This window comes from Triturus cristatus, chromosome 11, assembly GCF_964204655.1.
Source record: "Triturus cristatus chromosome 11, aTriCri1.1, whole genome shotgun sequence".
NCBI classification, from domain to species: Eukaryota; Metazoa; Chordata; class Amphibia; order Caudata; family Salamandridae; genus Triturus; species Triturus cristatus.
In genome coordinates this window covers 974,844,245-974,863,557 of record NC_140594.1, presented here as the reverse complement: position 1 = coordinate 974,863,557, position 19,313 = coordinate 974,844,245, and the positions used below count along the sequence as shown (strand labels likewise).

The 19,313-nt window shown below is 43.4% G+C and overlaps 1 protein-coding gene across 1 annotated transcript in view; it reads left to right on the top strand.

The window, feature by feature from the left end:
• LOC146785774 (phospholipid scramblase family member 5-like) overlaps positions 1-19,313 on the top strand; it is a 197,875-nt gene that overhangs the window by 172,229 nt on the left and 6,333 nt on the right. Inside the window, exon 6 of the mRNA XM_085633635.1 lies at positions 11,590-11,751. Coding sequence (XP_085489761.1) covers positions 11,590-11,751 — 162 coding nt within the window. The remainder of the gene's footprint in view (positions 1-11,589; positions 11,752-19,313) is intronic.

Below are 19,313 nucleotides of genomic sequence, written 5' to 3'. Positions count from 1 at the left end.
AAAATCCAAAAGAGGTGTCAGAAAAACTCCAAGATATGCTCCCAGGTGTTCCAAATCTAGTCGCCAAATTTGTAAAGTCCAACTCCTTCTAATCCAAGATATATTAATTGTAGTTGAAACACCAATTACAGAGCAAAGATAACATCCAGAGACCGTCCTTCCACTGCAGCAGCCTTAGGTGTACTAAGAGGCAACGCTCTAGAACCCCAGTTAATAAGCAGCTGGAATGGAGCAGGTTTACAAAAATAAACATAGCAGAACACAGTGACTGGATGTATTAAACAATATATAGTTAAAGCATAATACAACACTTTCTCTCAAAAATATCCTCTTAGAAATACATTTTGAGTGCATTAAATATGAAAGGCTTTTTGTATCTCTTACCACAATTTTACTTTATAAATGGAGGTAAATTTCTTATATAACTGAATGGGGAGATATGAAAGACACACTTGATTTTAGGCAGTTGTCAGGGTCTGGGTGATTGGGAAGGCTGGATTTGAATGCTTAGAGCACCTCATGAGAATCAGTGAACCACAATATGGTGTGCTGTACAGAATCGTGCATCCAGGCAGTGGGGGGTGTTGTCATAGATGGAATTTTGAATTCTATGAAAATATAAATATATTGTTGACACTGTTTCTCAATGAAAACTCCCACTAAATCCATTGACAACAAGTACCTTTCCCTACAGGCAATTTAATTTGTATAGTACCCTCCACATGCATGTCATTCTAGTTGCAAAACTCAGTTGTAATGGTTATATGGATGGAACACCACACCAATGGTAATACTGAGTAGAGTATTACTGTTTCCCCTGTGTGCTTGGTTCTCCCATTTCCATTTTATACATGACCATTCATTGAAGTTGAGCAAGTGCCACCAAAATGCTTTTAAAAAGGTTTCTATTCGTTGAGGATGCAGACTGCTTTAGGTTTCACTGTTAACACTGGTATCACTCCATAGAGATTTTCTACAGAATCTTGCAGGCTCTGATTCTTATTAGGCCTGGACAAAATGTTTTAATAATGCTGGCAAAATTCACAAAATTTACAAATTTTGCATTATACAAAATGGATAGAATTTTTCTAAATTAGGCATTTTGTGATTTTTTTTACCTACATGCATTTCTCACATTAAAAGGTCTTGTGAGGCTCCATTGAATATCTCGCAGTTTGACATTTTCCACTCAAACCAGGCTCCCATTGGTATCTGACAGAACTTTTTTAATGTGAGGAGCCTGCTCTAGTACAAAAATTACGTTCTGCAAGATACTGGGAATTCACATTTCATTATGAAGGTGTAATTTCATTCTATGAAAATGTTGTCAGGTACAATTTTGCGATTTCTCTCAGCCCTCATTCTCATCTGTACTCTAGAGGGGCACTCTTTGGAACTGCATTGCTATTTGTTCATTGAGTGATACGTTTCCCAAATATGCAAACCAGTAGAATGTCAATACGACCATCATTGTATCTAGATAAACAATTATACTGCAATTGCCAGGAGCAGGATATACAGGCTAACGGTCAGGTAATGGCGAATGAAGCTCTAGGATGCTTAGTGGTGGTGTGCGTTATTCACTAATGACAAACTACTCATGCCTGAACTATACTCTGTGTATTAACTGGACTGAGGGGGCACTGTCTTAACTGGAAACACTTTCTAAATTGAGGACATTGACCAACGAAGCAGCACTTCCTGTAATAAATGCCACCAAGGGCCAGATGTACAAAAATGTAATTTGCAAAATGTTGTCGCAAATTGCATACTGATCTTTTGCGAATCCAATGCAATTTTGCAAACCAAACTATGCTAATAGGTTGGTTTGCAAAGTCAATATTCAGAGTGGGTTGCAACTCAACCTACCTCATTAATATTCAAGAAGTAGGTCCAAAACTGTGATGCACTCATATTGGCGGCCATTACAGTGATTGTGGCCTACTGGGACAGCAGACCACCATGTCTGTGATCACTTTTTATATATTAATTTTAATAAATGCAGCCACTTTATCCATAAACATAACGGGCTGCATTTAAAAAAGACATGGTAGTGGGCCGCTTGACTACTGCCCACCCAAGAAAAACTCCTTTTTTACATTTGTAAAGGTGGCGGAGTCCCAGGGGGACCCCTTTGTGAGTGGGTTACCACTTCTTGTAGGAGTGGGTAAACTGTCAATGGTTCGCAGCAGAAATTGCATTTGCAAGCCATTGATACATAGCATTCTGAATCACAGTTTGGAAGGGACACCCGAAGCATGCCTCTTCCAATTTGCAATTCAGTATGCATTTCCAACCTCATTTTGCAATTCTATCAGCAAGTATTAAAGGTGAAGGAGTCCCAAGGGGACCCCTTTGTGAATGGGTTACCACTTCTTTGAGTAGTTGGTAACCTGTCAATGGTTGGCTACAGAAATTGCATTTGCAAGCCATTGATACATAGCGTTCTGAATCTCAGTTTGGAAGCGACACCGTTCACATGCCTCTTCCAATTTGCGATTCAGTATGCATTTCTAACCTCATTTTGCAATTCTATAAGCAAGTATTGAATTTCAAAATGGGTTTTGTACTTACTAAAAGGTAGTTTAATGGTCGCAAATCCTTTGGTTTAGCAAATCGTAGGGTTTGCAAACACTATGAGGCACATCTGATCCTACATGAAAGAAGTGACACTGCCACAACAGGGAAGCAGAGTACATTGCCAGGACGGGCTGACAGAGCAATATAATGGGGAGTTAGCCGGATACTTATTAAAAATGTGACTATATATGAACTCTTAAACATTATATGCACTAGTGTGTAACAATTGGCTTGAACATGGCATTGCTGAATGTGTGGGGCTATCTGAATTTGGGACTCTACATAGACTGCTACTGTTGAGCCAGGTCTAGTACCATATGCTATAAGACAGGGCGTTAGCCTAGGCTTGGATACCTTCAAGAGGATGAGGAGAAGCAGGCATAAACTGTTGTATGTGATTTCATAGAAAACCGATTTCATGGAATACAATTAATAAGAAACCATTTAATCTAAACTGTTTAATTGAAATCTGGGTATAAATGGCATTTACCTTTCAGTGGAAACCAATTCATAGAATGTCTTTTGGGTCAAAATTGAGTTTTGAATGCCTATAGGTGTAAATGCAATGGTTGCGGGTCTTAGGGCCCGATTGCGAGTTTGGCCTAGCGGTGCTGGCACTGCGCCAAACCTGCGCATGGCCCACCGGCCGTATTATGAGTTGTAAAAGTACAACTCGTAACATGGTCGGTGGTCCTTTGGCCTTTCCCACAGCGGTGTACGGAAAACAGGCACCGCAATGGGAATGGCAAAAAAGTTCCAGCATTGCATGGAAGGTGACATGCATGCTGTGCTGGAATTGGAGGGAATATAGAGCGGGGGGCACATGTTGTGTCCCCCTGAATGCATCCTCATGGCGTTGGGGGGACATGTGATTGTGATTGTGTTTCAAATTTGTAGAGTGCATTATCACCGTCAGGTCTCTAAGCGCTGTCAAGAGTGAGAGGAGCGTCCGGCCAGGGGGTGATTTTAGATTAGGGAGAGCCCCCATGCTTCAGAGAAGAGGATAGTTTTTAACCTTTCCCTAAAGGGGAGAAGGGCCTGCTCCTTGCGGAGATTCTCTGGCATTTTGTTCCAGAGTGGAGGGATCAAGTTAGAGAAAGCTCTTCCTCCCATGGTGGCAAGGCTGAAACAGGGACATGCCAGTAGGCATGCTTCTGAGGATCGTAGGGTCTGGTTAGGGGTATAGAGGTTTAGGCGGTCTTTAATGTAGGTGGGGGCATGGCCATAGATCGCTTGATGTGCAATGCAGAGGCCCTTGAATTTGGCTCTCTGCTTGATGGGTAGCCAATGCAGCTGGCGTAGGAGCGGGGTAGCGTGGGTTTTCCTGGGGAGCCTAAAGATCAGCCTGGCTGCGTCATTCATAATGACCTGAAGTCTCGTTAATAATTTTTCCGGGAGGCCGATGTATAGGGCGTTTCCGTAGTCAATACGTGACACTATCATGGCCGACACGGCTAGTCTAAGAGTGGAGAAGGTAAGGAGGGGGGCCAGTTTACGCAGTAGTCTCATGAGGCCAACACATGTTCCCACCACAGCGGACACTTGCTGGGTCACCGTGAGTTTGGCATCGATCTTTATCCCTAAGCTCTTTACAACCACTGCTGGTTCTGGGTTTGTGCCCAAGTCCCGGGGCCAGAAGAGGTCGCTCCAAGGATTGGAGTCGGTGGTGACGGCCAAAATCTCTGTTTTATCAGGGTTGATTTTGAGGGAGTTGGCTGTCATCCAATTGGCAGTGAATTTAAGGATGTTTTTCATTCTGGCGTGGGAGACAGAGGAGCTATCAATTTGGATGATTTGGGTGTCGTCGGCATAGTTGTAGATCTGGCAATCCATGAGGTTCAGTGCGACTATCAGGGGTTGTAAATAGGCGTTGAAAAGAAGGGGAGACAGCGCCAAGCCCTGTGGAACCCCACAGGAGAGTAGACCTGGGTCAGACGCGTGATTTGACAGTTGGACTTTCTGCGAAGGGCCACTGAGGAAGGATGTGAGCCACCTCAGGGTTGTGCCCTGGATACCTAGTTTGGAGATTCATGACAGTAGTATGCTGTGGTTGATAGTGTCGAACGCTGCGGACAAGTCCAGCAGGACCAGGGCACAAGGCTTCTTTTTGTCGGCCCGAAGCCTGAGATCGCCTAACACTGATACCGTTTCTGTGCTGTGATGGGCCCTGAATCCGGCCTGGATGTGTTGTAGGAGATTGTTTGCTTCTAGATGGTGGGAGAGGGTTTTTAGCACATGCTGTTCCAGCACTTTCGCCAGGAAGGGAAGTTGGGAGATAGGCCTGTAGTTTTTATGGTTCTTCACATCCACCCCTGGTTTCTTTAGAAGTGGGATGACCCGGGCTTCCTTGAAGTTGGCAGGGACGTGGCCAAGTGCCAGTGATTGATTGAGGAGTGACAGCACTGCATTTTCGATCCCAGGTATGGACATCTTGAAAACCCTCGGCGGGCAGGGGTCCGCGGGTGAGCCAGACTTGACCCGCTCCAGTAGAGAGGACAGGGAGTCGCTGGTCCTAGTGGGGAAGGTGGTGAGGGGTTGAGTGTAGGAGGGGGCTGGTGGCTCGGGCATCAACAGGCAGGGAACAGTGGGGGTTGCAGCGATGACGTTCAGTAGGTTCTTGATCTTCTCAAGAAAGAAAGCCTGAAATTTATTACAATCTTCCAGACTTGGGGAGGGCTTTGGTGCCTGAGTTTGTCTCAATTCTGAGAGCACACAAAAGGTTTCCTTTTGTGTGTCATCTGCGGTGGCAATCCTAAGTTCGTAAAATTCAGCTTTCCTAGCTAGGATTGCTTTTTTGTAAGCGGCAAGCGTGGAGAGGTATTCTAAGCGGGTGTCTGGGTCGTAGGCTTTACGCCAGGCTCTCTCCCGCTGGCGTAGTGTTTGTTTCAAGTCTCTTAGGGTGTCGTTGAACCAGGGTGCCCCTTTGCCCTTGTCCCTGATTCGCACTCTGCGTGCAGGGGCTACAATGTCTATGGCCTGCTTCAACCTGGAGGACAGAGTGATGCTAGCTGTATCGGGGTCGCCCCAAGGTGGGATCGGGGAGGCTGATTTGCGTAATGTGTTAGTCAGGTATTCAACTCTGATTTTCCCCCAGCTCCGCAGGACTTTCCACTCAGGGGTGGGGTGGGCTGTATGCTTTGTGGATGGAAATTAGCCGCTGATTAAGTGGTGGTCAGACCATGCGCAGGGACTGATATTTAGTGGGCCAGTGAAAGGGTGTGATGTCCATACCAGGTCGAGTGTGTGGCCCTTCTCATGTGTAGGAACATTCACCAGTTGTTTGAGATCTAGGGATGATAGTGCTTTGTCTAGTAGTTTGGCCTGGCTTTCCCTGGGAGTCTGATCCCAGTGGAAGTTAAGGTCTCCCATCACTAAGATGCATTGATATCGCGTCCTGATGTCTGTGACTAATTCTGTGAACAGCTCTATGAATTTCGGCGGGGTTCGCGGGGGACGGTAAACTATCAGGAAGACGAGGCAGGTGGACGGGGAGCAGATCTTGGCCCCCAGAACATCCGCCCCTTCGATGCTTTCCGTGCAGATGATTTCTGCTTTTAGCTGTTTTTTATGTAGAATTGCTGCTCCGCCCCATCTAGTGCTGCCTGGTCTGTTGTGGCACAGGGCTGTGTAGTTTGGTGGTAAGGTGGCCACTAAGTCTGGAGTGGAGGATTCCTCCAGCCAGGTTTCAGTAACTCCAAGGATGTCCAGAGCATCATCTTGGAGAAGTGAAACAACCTCTAAGTTGTGTTTCTGTAGGGAGCGAGTGTTGAGATTGGCCACCCTTAGTCCACATGGAGTGGAGGGCCGGGGCTGGCTCGGGGGGGAGCGAGCCTCAGGAGTGTTGCGCAGGCAGCGGTACCAGTGATTTAAAACACAAAAGTAAGTGACATTCAATTTTTAAAAAGCAAGTTCAATTTTTAAAAAAGCTTCGATTTTGGTGCGTGTATTGGGTCAAGGGGTCAGGCGGCCTCTGGTCGTGAGTCATGGGTGTCCTTTAGGGCTCCGTTTGTTCCTGCACCGACAGCCTTTTCAAGGCAGGGCTCTGGCGTGAAAAGACTGACGGTCCAGAAACTTAAAATATGCTGAGCAGGACTGCGCCTGTCCCTGCTCAGCATAATGCGTTGTGGTGCTCCTGCACCACCACCAGGAAACAACTGTTCCCTGGCGGAGCCTGCAGTCCACTGCTGATACGACTTACAAAGTTCTAATCGGCATAAAAAGTGGACTGCCACTCGTAATGAGGCACTTACGTTCAGAAACAGATTTGTCAAAGTTATTAATCTGTGCTTTAGTTCATTATTTCATATTTATATATTTTATACTGTTAAACAAGTACTTCGGATGATTTTAATTTGCTCACACATTTCCACCCATAAACACCATCCATTGCTGACCTCTCAAAACCCCTAAGCAGCATTTATCTCTCCCCCTAAAACTAGGGGTGGGTGATGAATTCCGCTCTGCCGGCAGAGTTCGCAAAGTTTTGCCTGCTCTGCGGAATGCTTGTGAGACGGAGTTCCAGCACAAATTAGCTAACTGCTGCTCACCAAAGTTAGGTTGGTGAGCGAGAATTGGCATTGGTTAGTGCAATTTTCAGGCACTAGGACGGCACCCGGTGAGATGTTCTCAACACGGGAAACAACCATTACAATGCAGTCATTACAACGCACTTCATGTACAAAGCAGTCATTACAACGCAACTGCCTTTACATCGCATGCCATTACAATGCAGCCATTACAACGCATGTCATTACAACGCATGCCATTACAACGCATGTCACTACACAGCATGCCATTACAGCACGTTATAAGGAAAGTAATGGGGAATAGTAATTTTTATCCCCACACTATCCAACACTTACCCACTGTTGCACTCACTGGAGTGGGAATAGTAATTGTTACCCCTACACTATCCAACACTTACCCTACTGTTGCACTCACTGGAGTGGGAATAGTACATTTTACCCCTACACTATCCAACACTTACCCTACTGTTGCCATAAAAGTATTATGCGTTGTAATGGTATGCGTTGTAATGGTATGCGTTGTAATGGAATATATTGTAAATGTAGTTTCTAAAAATGCGTTGTGATGGCATGCGTTGTAAAATCATGCATTGTAAGGGATGTTGAGATGTAAAAACCTTGTTGTAATTGAATGCGTTGTAAATGTTTGCGTTGTAAATGTAAATGTGGCTGAACTTGTAAAGCGCACTGTGACTCCATGGAGTATCCTGGCACTGAAGACCGCTGGGGAACCCGTCCTGGTTTTCCCTGTGAGATGGTCCTTTTCTGGGTATCTCCAAGGTGAAACCAGGCATCCCCGGTATCTGTGGGGGGCTGTTGTAGAGATGAGGCAAGCTTAATGCCCAGAGTTGCCGAGTGTGTTCCTGGTTAGAGTAGGTACCGAGGCGAGAATTATCGAGTCTGTTTTTGACCCTGGTCCACGACCCTGCCGCGTCGGGAATTGAACCCTGGTCCCTGGCCGATTCTCTGCTTACGGGTCTGCCGCCTCTAACCAGTGAGCCACACCTCTCTACTGTAACATGTCCTATTCCTCAACACAGGTGGTCACAGCCTCGTAGGCGGTTGTGACCAATTGCGGTGAAAAAGCTGCAGCTTTAGTAGAAAATCTACTCGAGCAGTAGCAAAGAAGCAGCACCCTCTAGCGCCCTGTGATACTGTTTCCACTGATTTTGCAGCATGGAACAAGCTTCCAGCGCTAAAGTTACTGCAACGTGCTCATTCTCCCTACTCGCAGAACTCAGCGGAATCTCACTGGGTTTTTATGTAACCCTGTGGAATTCTGCACGGTCAAACTCCGTGAGTTCCACCCACCCATACCTAAAACTCTTCACCAGGTCTAAACTACACTCATCCCTAAAGCCCAAAAGCCCTTTTACCGCAAAAATCCACCATCTGTGAACCACAACATCACTCACTACCCCTTACTCCACCCATCCTGACCACTTTCTATGCCTAAACCGCACCCATCCTAAACTCCTTTAAACACCTCAGCACACCCAAAATTCACCCGTCCCTGAACCCTAAAAAACCCTCACCACCCTCAAACCCCAGCCATCCATGTCCCAATAAGAACTCCTCATCACCCAATCTACTCACCCCTAAACCCTGAAGACCACATTTTTTCATTTAAACTCCACCCATCCCTAATTCCTTGAAACCCCTCACCACCCTAAACTCCACCCCATCCTGAACCCTAAAAACTCTACACCACTCCAACGCTACCGATAATTATCCCTTAAAAATCCTCACCAGCATTACACTCCTCCCATCTATGAACCCTACAATCCCTCCACACCCTTGCACTCCACCCATCCCTGAAACCTAAAAAAACTCACACACCTAAACACCACTCATCCGTGAACCCTAGAAACCCCTCACCACCCATATACTCCACCGATATCTAAATACTAAAAACCCCTTTCTATGCCCAAACGCTAATTATTCCTGACCCTAAAAAACCCTCATCACTCTAAACATTACCTAGCCCTGAACACAAAAATCCCACAGTAGTCCTAAACTCGACCTAAGTTTAATGCAATTTTGTATTTTTCTTCAAATTAATTACCTTTTCTTTACAAAAAATCTTTCGTTTCCATTTTTTTGCATTTCCTTAAAATTTCTTTCCCATTATTTGGTTTCCTACAATGCGACTTCTCGGTTCTCGTTCTCCATTAATTCACAGAAATCTGGCATAAATATCTGGTTATTTTTGCAACATAGAGGATTGTAAGTAAGTAGTTGCCATCATTGGCGAGGTTTGTTAATAGACGTTAATAGACGTTCTGACTGACATCACAAACAGCACAAAAAAACTTGTCAATCCCAAGCCGGAAAACATTCCCTTTTAGACAGCTACTCATCAAAGATTGCATGTTATGTGTGGGTAGCATCTATAGCATGTTAAGTATTGGTCCTAACCATTGTGTGTTAGGTATGGGACCCATCTATAAATATTGTCAATCATACATTTCTTTGTTTATGATACAAGTAAAAAGAACAGTGCACTTTTTGCAGATTCACACAAATGTATATTCATGCTCACAACCAGATTCACAACAAAATGTATCCCGAAACTCAAACAACTCAATATAAATACATGCAGATCTTACACTGAGGCCAAGAGATATATTGGCACCCTGCAGAAAAAACACCTTGAACCATTATTGCACTCATATACAGTCAAGCACAGATGTGAATGTTTACACATATAATATATCCATCTTGAAATCCATGGGCAAAGCAAACAACTGTGGACATATTTATGCCTGTGCACGCGCATGAGCACACACACATATAGACCTACATACATGAAGGATCTAATAATGGTCAAGAAAATTACAAGCGCATATGTAGGCAAATATATTCATACATACACCAAAGGAATCACAAAAGAACAAGCTCCAGGAATTTTATATATAGGAATATATGCAGCACCCATAGAGGGACAAATTCAAAGAGAAAATATGCTTTCAAGCACACAGGCCATAGCCTACATGCCTACAGTCACACAGGCATGCATAGGTTGATGGGGAATGAATGATTGTGAGGGAATGATTAATGGATGGACAAGTGTAAGCGAATACATAGATTACTAATTGAGCACACGAGAGTGGATGGATACATGGATGCTTAGAACGATGGTTCGGGAGAATGGGTGGATGGAAGGATGAGTGTATGGGTTAATTGATGATCAAGTATGTGCAAATGGTGGAGGTATCGACAAAATGAGAAGTGAAGCACATGCATGATTATAATAAAGGCTACTTCTTTCATTCCTCCATGTTCTCTTTCATCAATATACCCATTCATAGTTCTATGAAGTTTCTCAATCATCCACCCAATCATGCACTCACCAATACATCCTTCAGTACATCCACTCACTCTCATGAATTCCTCCTCCCATAGATGCATTTTGCAGACTGATGGTATGTCTGAAACACTTCATGTGCAATACTGCCTTCCAAGGTTGTGACAGTGGGTACACTATAGGACATTGTCTCAGTTGCCCCCGTGACAACAGCACTTCCCCAACTCCACAACCAGCAAAATGTCCTAGGTCAACAGACTCACTTTCCCAGAACCACTTCACCCTCCTTCCCCGTCAACAGCGTTCTAATGACAGAGAGGGTGATTGACTTGGGTCATAGCAGTGGCATTGGTTCAGGTGCTCATGCCAAAGACAATGGCAGTAAGGTATGGACACTGGGGGAAAACGAGTCTGAGGCAGAGCATGGCGGGGAGAGCAATGTGAACACCAGAATGCTCAAGTGCAGGTTTTAGCAAGTTATCACTGTTTTTAGCTCCTGTTTGTCTGCTTAATCCTCATGTTTTTACCACAATGCAGGACTGTAATCCTCTTCTCAGTGAAGAAGTGGAAGACACACTCCGTATGTTCCAGTTTGTGAGGAAGAATAGGCATGGACACCTGAATATAAGTTTTATTTTCTAGAAGTGGTGTAAGATTGTATTTTCTTTTCTTGAAGTTCACAGTGAGCGTGTTCCTTGGATGTGCACCTTCCTCTCTGACAGTGCCTGAGGAAAGTTGAATGGCCTCACAGTCTAATCTGTGGGACATTGTGTCATCACTACTCACCTGTAATATTCTATTATAGGCAAGTAGAAAACTAATATTCTTCTTACCAGTGTGTTTTAATGTAGGAACACCCAATAATAAGTAAATACAATGCTGGAGTTCATGCATCCACACAGTGTCAATGAACTGTCCTATCAAAGTGAATTGAGCTGTGGACAAAATTAATGGTAACTCTATACCTATTCCCTCTGAAAAGTAAGGAAAAGGAAATTATAGTAGATACTTTTCAAAGGCACACAGTGCAATACGTCCGTCTTGCTTATATTCTCAAAGTATCTCTGACTTCAGTGCTAACATTTTTTGTCAATTATTCATCGTCACAGGTTGTACTAGAATTGCCATTTATTGAATGCAAAATAAGTGAACTATATCCTGTTTTCTCTAATGCAGGTGAAAACACTGAATGAAAAGTCAACAATTGGCAAAATCTCCAAGTACTTTTCTGGATTTGTAAATGATGTTTTCACCAATGCAGACAACTTTGGGATCCAATTCCCAGTTGACATGGATGTGAAAATAAAGTCAGTGATGATTGGTGCTTGTTTTCTTATTGTAAGTAAAGTCCACAAAAGAGAAAGTGGGTATTCTGCTATTTACAATCTGTGACGTATATGCATGATAACATTCTGTACCCTCTGGGGGCCACATATAGGATAAATGAGTCATAACATATGGTACCAGGCTGTATCAATCTACTTCTGGATATTGCCACATATGAGAGGATCAGTCAGAATAGAGCAACTGTTAGGTCTATTGGCCTTCGCGTGGTCTTCCACCAAACATTTTGCCTTCATCCCCCTATTTTTGCTGATCTTGCTTTTGTTGGCCATAGGACTCTGTGCACTTTCCCAATGCTTATCAGTGCTAAAGCGCTTGTGTTCTCTCCCCTAAACATGGTAGAATTGTCTAATACACAATTGGCACATTTAAATTACTTGTTCGTATTTTCTTGTCCTAACTAATTAGTGTCTGCAGGCTTCCCTGGGTCACATGACAAGGTGTGGCTGGCAGTTGGTCCTTGTGTATTGCTCCCAGACAGTGTGACAAAGGGAAAATAGGTATTGCCAGGATGGGCGACTCTGACTTAACGATGGGGTGGAGCTGTCCCCTACCTCACTTGCACATCGCAAAGACACTGCCTGAACACACTCACAAATGGTTTTTCACTAGTCTTTAATGTTCCCCAGACAGGCTAGGGCCAGGGCATGGAGGAAGAGCATGCATGACATCTCAAGGAGGGTGGAAACCTCCAGAACCTTCTCATACTTTAACGTGGGCACCAAGTATAAATTATGGACCCTCTAGCACAACTCTTCCATACACATTAGGACCTGCGAGAAGGACTGACACTCTTGTACCCTACTGGGCTGCTCTCCTGCCTGAGTGAGAAGGACTGGACCTGCATCTTGGACCCAGGACCACCAGAGTGACTCCAAGGGCTAGTTCGTTGGCCTCCTGATCAGAGCCTCAGTGTACTCTGCTAGCTGTGAGTCCTGCAATCCAAAATGGTGCCATCCCAATCCTGAACCCTTGGAAGTGGGCCTGGAGGTGCTCTGCCAGCCATCTGTGTTCCCAGCAGAACTGACGCAGAACAACACATCACAAGACTCTGCATTGGAAAAGCTGCAAAGCACATCCCCATTGCAGGACTTCACATCACAGCCCTGCAGCTCTTTGGAACCAGAGAGGCATGCCACATCTTCATGCAAGGACCTTGCATTGCCCACTGCAGCTCATCGGAATGGCAGGAGCTCAATACACCTCCAAGCAAGGACAAGGACATCGCATCACACACCGCAGTTCATTGGAACCACCACTGCATGACACATCTCCATGCAAGGACCTCGCATCACCGTTATAGCTCCCTGGAAACACTACTGTGCATCACATCTCCATGCCAGGACCTCACAACACCTCTGCAATGCTTCTCTCGCCAACCAAGATTTAAAGTACTTTATTCCGTGGGCCTAACTGGATCCCTGTAGCCAGCTTGGGCTCCATCGCAGTCTCCCTGAACTTGTGTCTTTGACCCGGTCTAGCCCGACCAGACACCCACAGTTAGTGCTTGTGTTTTTTGGTGCTACTTCTACTTAAATCTTTAAAACTGGATATCTCCTGTTCTACTGATTTGGTTGTTGTTGTTTTTGTCTTAATTGTTTTATTAACCTTTACTCTATCTGTCTGAAATGGTGTGGGATTTTTCTCATGTTGTGTTTCACTTTATTATTGTTTTGAACAGCTGCATACATACTTTGCACATTTTCTCTAAGTTAAGTCTGACCGCTCAGTGCCAAGCCACCAGAAGGTTGAGCACAGGTTAATTTGGGGTTTGCTTTTGACTTCATCCTGACAAGGATTGGGGTTGCTGCTTGAGTAGGGTTTTACCCCTCAACCAGTAACCCAACTTCTTACAGAAACGATTCTTCTCTTTGAAACCTGTTTCCATATGGAAGGAACCCGAAATGGTCAAATTGAGAGGTAGTAGCCAGGCACAAAAACATACCTAGAGCTCAGACACCACTGTTCTCGCAATTCACGTATTACTTGGAGTTATACTTAAAAATTAAGATAATTAAGCAGTCCCTAAAGAACAGCAATATTCACAAAGTACAGGTCATTAAAAAGGAAGCAACGAGGCAGGATCTGCTCTGTCATAAATTTGCAAAGCTCCCATCTTTTTAAGAGGCTAGTCTCTGATGCTGTGCCATCAAAGATGCTAGTAACGTATTCCACTCACATTAGTTCGAACACTCGGAAAGCCACATCATTAATCTCCACAATTCATGCCCTCTACATTGATGTGCTGTCAACATTTGGAAACTCTTTACAACATAGGCAATATCCAGATTTGTGGGGAAACAAGAGTATTTGCCAGAAGCGGGATAAAGAGTTGAGTAGCAAATCTCTATCCTTGTGTTTTTTCACTGACGCATATCCCCCGTGAAAACCTGGCAAGTAAAAGCGTGCCCAAGGTTGTGAAAGCTGGATAAATTGTTGCGTATACACTAACATTGTGATATGTATGCCTATTTCATAGCTCAAAACCCATAATGGTGTAGTGATACTACACCCAATATGTATTCTATCCCACAGTTTCAGACTTCCAGGTAAAGTATTACGCATCAAATTTCACACAAAACCTATAATGAAGACCTCTGCTCTCTGAAACCAGTAATGGCTGTCAGCGTGACTGCTGTGCTAAAGTACTCTTAAGCAACATCTCAGGTGCTAGGCTCTATTATTGACTCCTTTCTTTCATTCTATCCAGGGGGGCCAGAGGGGGACACAGAGTGACAATGTATTGCAATCTCTGATCTAAGTACAAAATTCAGCCATTTTTTAAGACTATTGCACAGACAATGTCCAGCAACACTCATTATTTGATTTCATTCAGAATATTCTGAAACCTTCACCATATTCCACATCCATAAAATAGTTGGGCAGGTTATTCATTGAAGAAAGTGAATCACATTTTACTTGTGATCCATCAAGTTGAGACTGCTGCGGCAGATCATGCCTATGGTGGCTCCATGATTTGTCATAGTGACTCTGGAATTGAAGATTCCAATCGGAATCTTATCATTCACCGTGAATACTGGAACTCTTTCTGGTTTAATATTGGAGATCAGCAGTACCAGTTTATTGAAAGGCTGTTCAAACTATATTCTGATATAGATATAGTCATTCAGTTTGCACTCATGCTGGCGGTCCTTCTAAATGAACTTTTAAACATATTTTGATGACTTATGACCTAAATGATATATTTCCTTCAATATTGTCAAAACAAGCTTTGAGTGTTAAAGGTGGTGTGTGATAAGACTGGTCTGTCATGAACTTGAAAATTGATATTTTGGTCATGAAAAGATAGGTAATTTACTGTTATATTAATCCATATTATCATCCTACATTTCATCCGTTTCATGAATTGTAAGTTTGCCATGTGCCTATTAGTCATGGTGTAAGGCAATGTTATAGGAATTCACCTGTCTGCTACATTCTGCCTTGTGTGGCATAAGCTCCTGCAACTATAAGTGAGTAGTTTTTCACTGGACCACGTTTGCACCTTTCGTGCCTGGTGGCTAGATTCATTACATTTGGATTCCAGAGCACTATTGTCTCAAGGCCCTGGAGTAATCCAGACTATGAATTAAAACCAAAAGAGTTAAGGACTAATCCTGGGATCCAATAGTATTCTGGATTGTGATCTATATATAATCACCCAGAATTTGCCTTAACATAAATAATCGGAACAGATTCAAATCCATTCTCAAACCACTCCACTGCCTTCCAAGAGAGGCCAAAAGGAAATAGGATACCAAATTTCTGATTTCCAGATCCCATTTAGAGATGGAACCTCAATGTTTCTGATGGCAGCGGCTCAACTGGTCCACCATCAGAAACTATTAACATAAGAGTCTGACTGCCAAAATGCTGTCAGGTCACAGTGAGTTTTGCCCCACCTGATTAAGAATAGTGTTGCCATCACTAGATGTCCACGTCAGGCACGGCATGATGGTTCTGGTTAGAGTAATAATTTATAAGCCCCCAAAGCTTTAAGAAGTACTCCAGTAGTACTTCTTTGCATATTCTTTGATACCTATGTGAATTGACCCCAGATTTGCTGATGGTCATTCAGGCTTTGCATGCCCAGGCTGGGAAGAATTATGATCTTTTTGGGGTCCTAAACTGTATCTAATGTACCTGCCTCTGTGCTGATCTTGAAGGGTGCATCGCCATTTCTAATTAAGTTTCAATTATCCATCTCAATGCGGATATTGTTCTTCTGCATTTTCCTCTACAACTCAGTTTCCATACTTTAATGCTAAAAATGTTTATTTGTCACATTTTGGTTCATATCGCAGCTTTTTCAAGACTATATTTTTGGATTTAGGTACAGTTTCATTCAGAGAGATGCTGCAGTATTCATTATGAAACAGTCACGGCTGCTCTCAGGAGCCAGTAGTGAGGTGGGGAGGTGGGGAAGGGGTGGGAAAGGTGGGATAAAAATAAAATAATAAAATGACTTACCTGCCGGCTGGCCGTCTGGCCAGCGGCCACCTCTCTTCGGTTCTCACTGTCCTCTTCCTGGCTTCTGTTCTAACAGGAAATAGGAAGAACCCAGGCTCCCCAAAGCCATTCACAACACTGCAATGCAGCGTTGTGATTTGTCTCAGCGCCGTGGTTCAGCGCTTAGATGGGGAATAGGAGCCTGGGCATATTCTCCATCCAGGCTGTAAAGGCAGCCTGGGTGGAGAACATGCAAAGTGCGCATGAATGTTTGGCCGTCCGGAGAGGGAAACATTCATGCACATTTAGTATGGTGCCACCACTCCTCCCCCTGCACTTCCCAGACTCGCCCCACAAACTTTACTCTGCACGGAAAAATAAAATGATAATAACACCGCGTTATTATCTTTTTATTTTTCCTATTTTGCCGTTGTGAAAGGCAGTGGGAAAACGCTCCTCTGCTTTAGCGTAAGAGCCGCCTCTGTCATAAAATCAAATCTGTGTCAAAGAAAATGGATATAGTGGAAACTGTCTTGCTTATTAAGTGGTTGGCTTGATTATTCAAAGCCCTATTTTCCCGTCACATTTTTTAGAAACTTCATACTGTATCAATGTGGCAAGTTGAATTTGTGTGGGTGGCATTGGTTTAGATGGATGAGAATTAATTATTTGTAGCTGAAAACATGCTCACCTTTCTCTGATCAAGGGACTATGATGAGTACGTTTATTGTTCAATGTTATGAAGGTTAGTAGTAAAACCAATACATTTGATTAATATACGTACCTAGTGACTTTCCGATGTTTACGCAAAATGTATGGAGTAGAGCAGCGAGGATGCCATGAACTCAGGTGCAAGCAAGCAAAATGGCCTCTTTGGCTGCTGTTGAGGTAGTAAAATAAATCACTGTCATTGTTCAATGAGCCCCTCAGGGCTCTGGGCCCTGGTGCCACTGCATATGTTCTAGCAATGTTAGCTACACATCTGAACATATGTAGACTATTCCAGGATGGCTTCTTTGCATAATTCAATCAGACACGGACCAATGCAATGATTCACTCCCCTACTGCTATAACTCAATCTTCGTTATTGGGTAGGTTTGTAAACCAAGACGTGTATAAATAAATATGGATTGTCCTATATGTAACAATGCTGCATCTGTGAGATGGCCGCACAGAATCGCCTCTTCGGTGTAAGGTTTACACTGCCTAAAGGGTCGGCTGAGGAACAAAATGCAGCTCTGACAAAAATTCTCAAACCAGCCCTGCTTCCTTTGTCTACTCATGCTTTGTCACTCCTTCCAGCTATACTATGTATCCTTGAATACACCCTATACCATCAATGTTGGAAAAATTGACAGAGAAAAACATCTCACCATTATTTCTATGGACGTCAATCAGTGATTACTGGTGAATGTTATAGACCATACAGACTTTATACTGAATATGCTATGTGTTGCATTCACAAATATTACTGTTGACCAAAAAATGGAAAAGAAAACAAGGGATTGTGTATATCATCTAGCGTTTTTCTTCTTCATTGATGAAAATAAAGACAATTGCATACAGTTAAATAAAACAAGAAAATACACATAACACCATCAAACACAAAGACATGTGCATACAATATAGTTGAACACATCCAAAAACAAACATAAATGAACTGGTAAGTTACATTGAATAATGTTTAGACATATACTTTGTTCAATTAACAAGAATACATAAAACATTAAGTGTGGTGTCCTGTACTATTAGTGCATGGGGGTTTACTTATTTTGACCCTCTGCTCTATAGTCCAAAAGGTACTATTTGGCACTTTCCAAAGGTAGTCGGAGCACTTCAACTATTTCTAGGTGAGGTTTTTATCCACATCACCAATATTACATCATTTGATTTGTGCTCTTTCAAATTGACGATGGCTACTGGCCACACCAATGGATACGCCAGCGCATTTCAACCTTCATGTAGGGTCTTATATATTTTGTAGATGAAGGTCTTCTTCAGGGCTGGGGGACTTTTGTAGGCACACTATGTTGTAGACATCAAAAGCACAGAATTATATTGGGATCCCTTATGTTCTCTAAGAAAAAGAAAAATAGAAATACAAATCTGAGACTGATCACAGGAAGGGTTTCATAAAAGTGGACATACTGTTCATGTGGACTATTGGGCCCTAGATATGGGAGAAAGAAGTAAAGGATAATTCACATCATAAGTATTATATTTAAAGCCCCAAAGGTGCCATTTGGAAGGTTACAAAACAGGGATATCTGGGTAGTCAGGAAATATAATCTGTCATGGGCTAAAGCCTGGAGATCTGCCTTGGAGGTGCTGTTCTCCTAGCTAGGGCAAAAATCTAAATTATTGGAGCGGTCTAACAACCGTACTGTAGCATGCCCGAAAATAGTGTCATGGGTTAAATTAATGTAGTTATTCCCCATTGTGTTTACATCCAGCGGTCCGTGATGTAGCGAATGAATGGCTGGTGTAATGGGGTGCATGCAGCTAAAACCAGTGATGTTTGTAGCTGATAATTTAGTCTCTCACCTCCGTGTCTTACAGTACAACAAATGAGTATGTGCCCCATGGGGTGTTCTGACAGGAAGTGCTCCCCGAGGGTTTGAGGAAGAGCGCATTTAAAAAAAAAAAATTTTACATTGTGTTGTTCATCTCCCACATGGCTCATGGGGGTAAGGAGGAGACCCTTGTTTGATGGTGCACATACGGGGGTGGGTACCCTGGGGATTGAATCTGGTCCTCTCAGTTGCTTTCGTTATTTCGCTCATGTTTCTCCCCTGCAGAAATGGAAATGGGAAATACAGAACCACTACATGTGTCTGACATCCCTGACGTCTCATCTCCCGATTGGATGGGAGGTTACACCAGTCGGTGTCCTGTTTTGCGTTGCCATGGTAATGAACTAATCTGATGTGAAGCCTCAGAGGCTCTGGCAGATAATTGACCTTGGTTACTCATGAATGAGGTATGATGTGTCAATTAAGAGGGGAGCCTTAGATGGTTTGCGTTACACAAGGCTTGTCACAAGTGTCTGTCATTGTTAGCCTATATAATAGTCACATGGTGTTTGTCAGAATCATTCAGGAAGACAA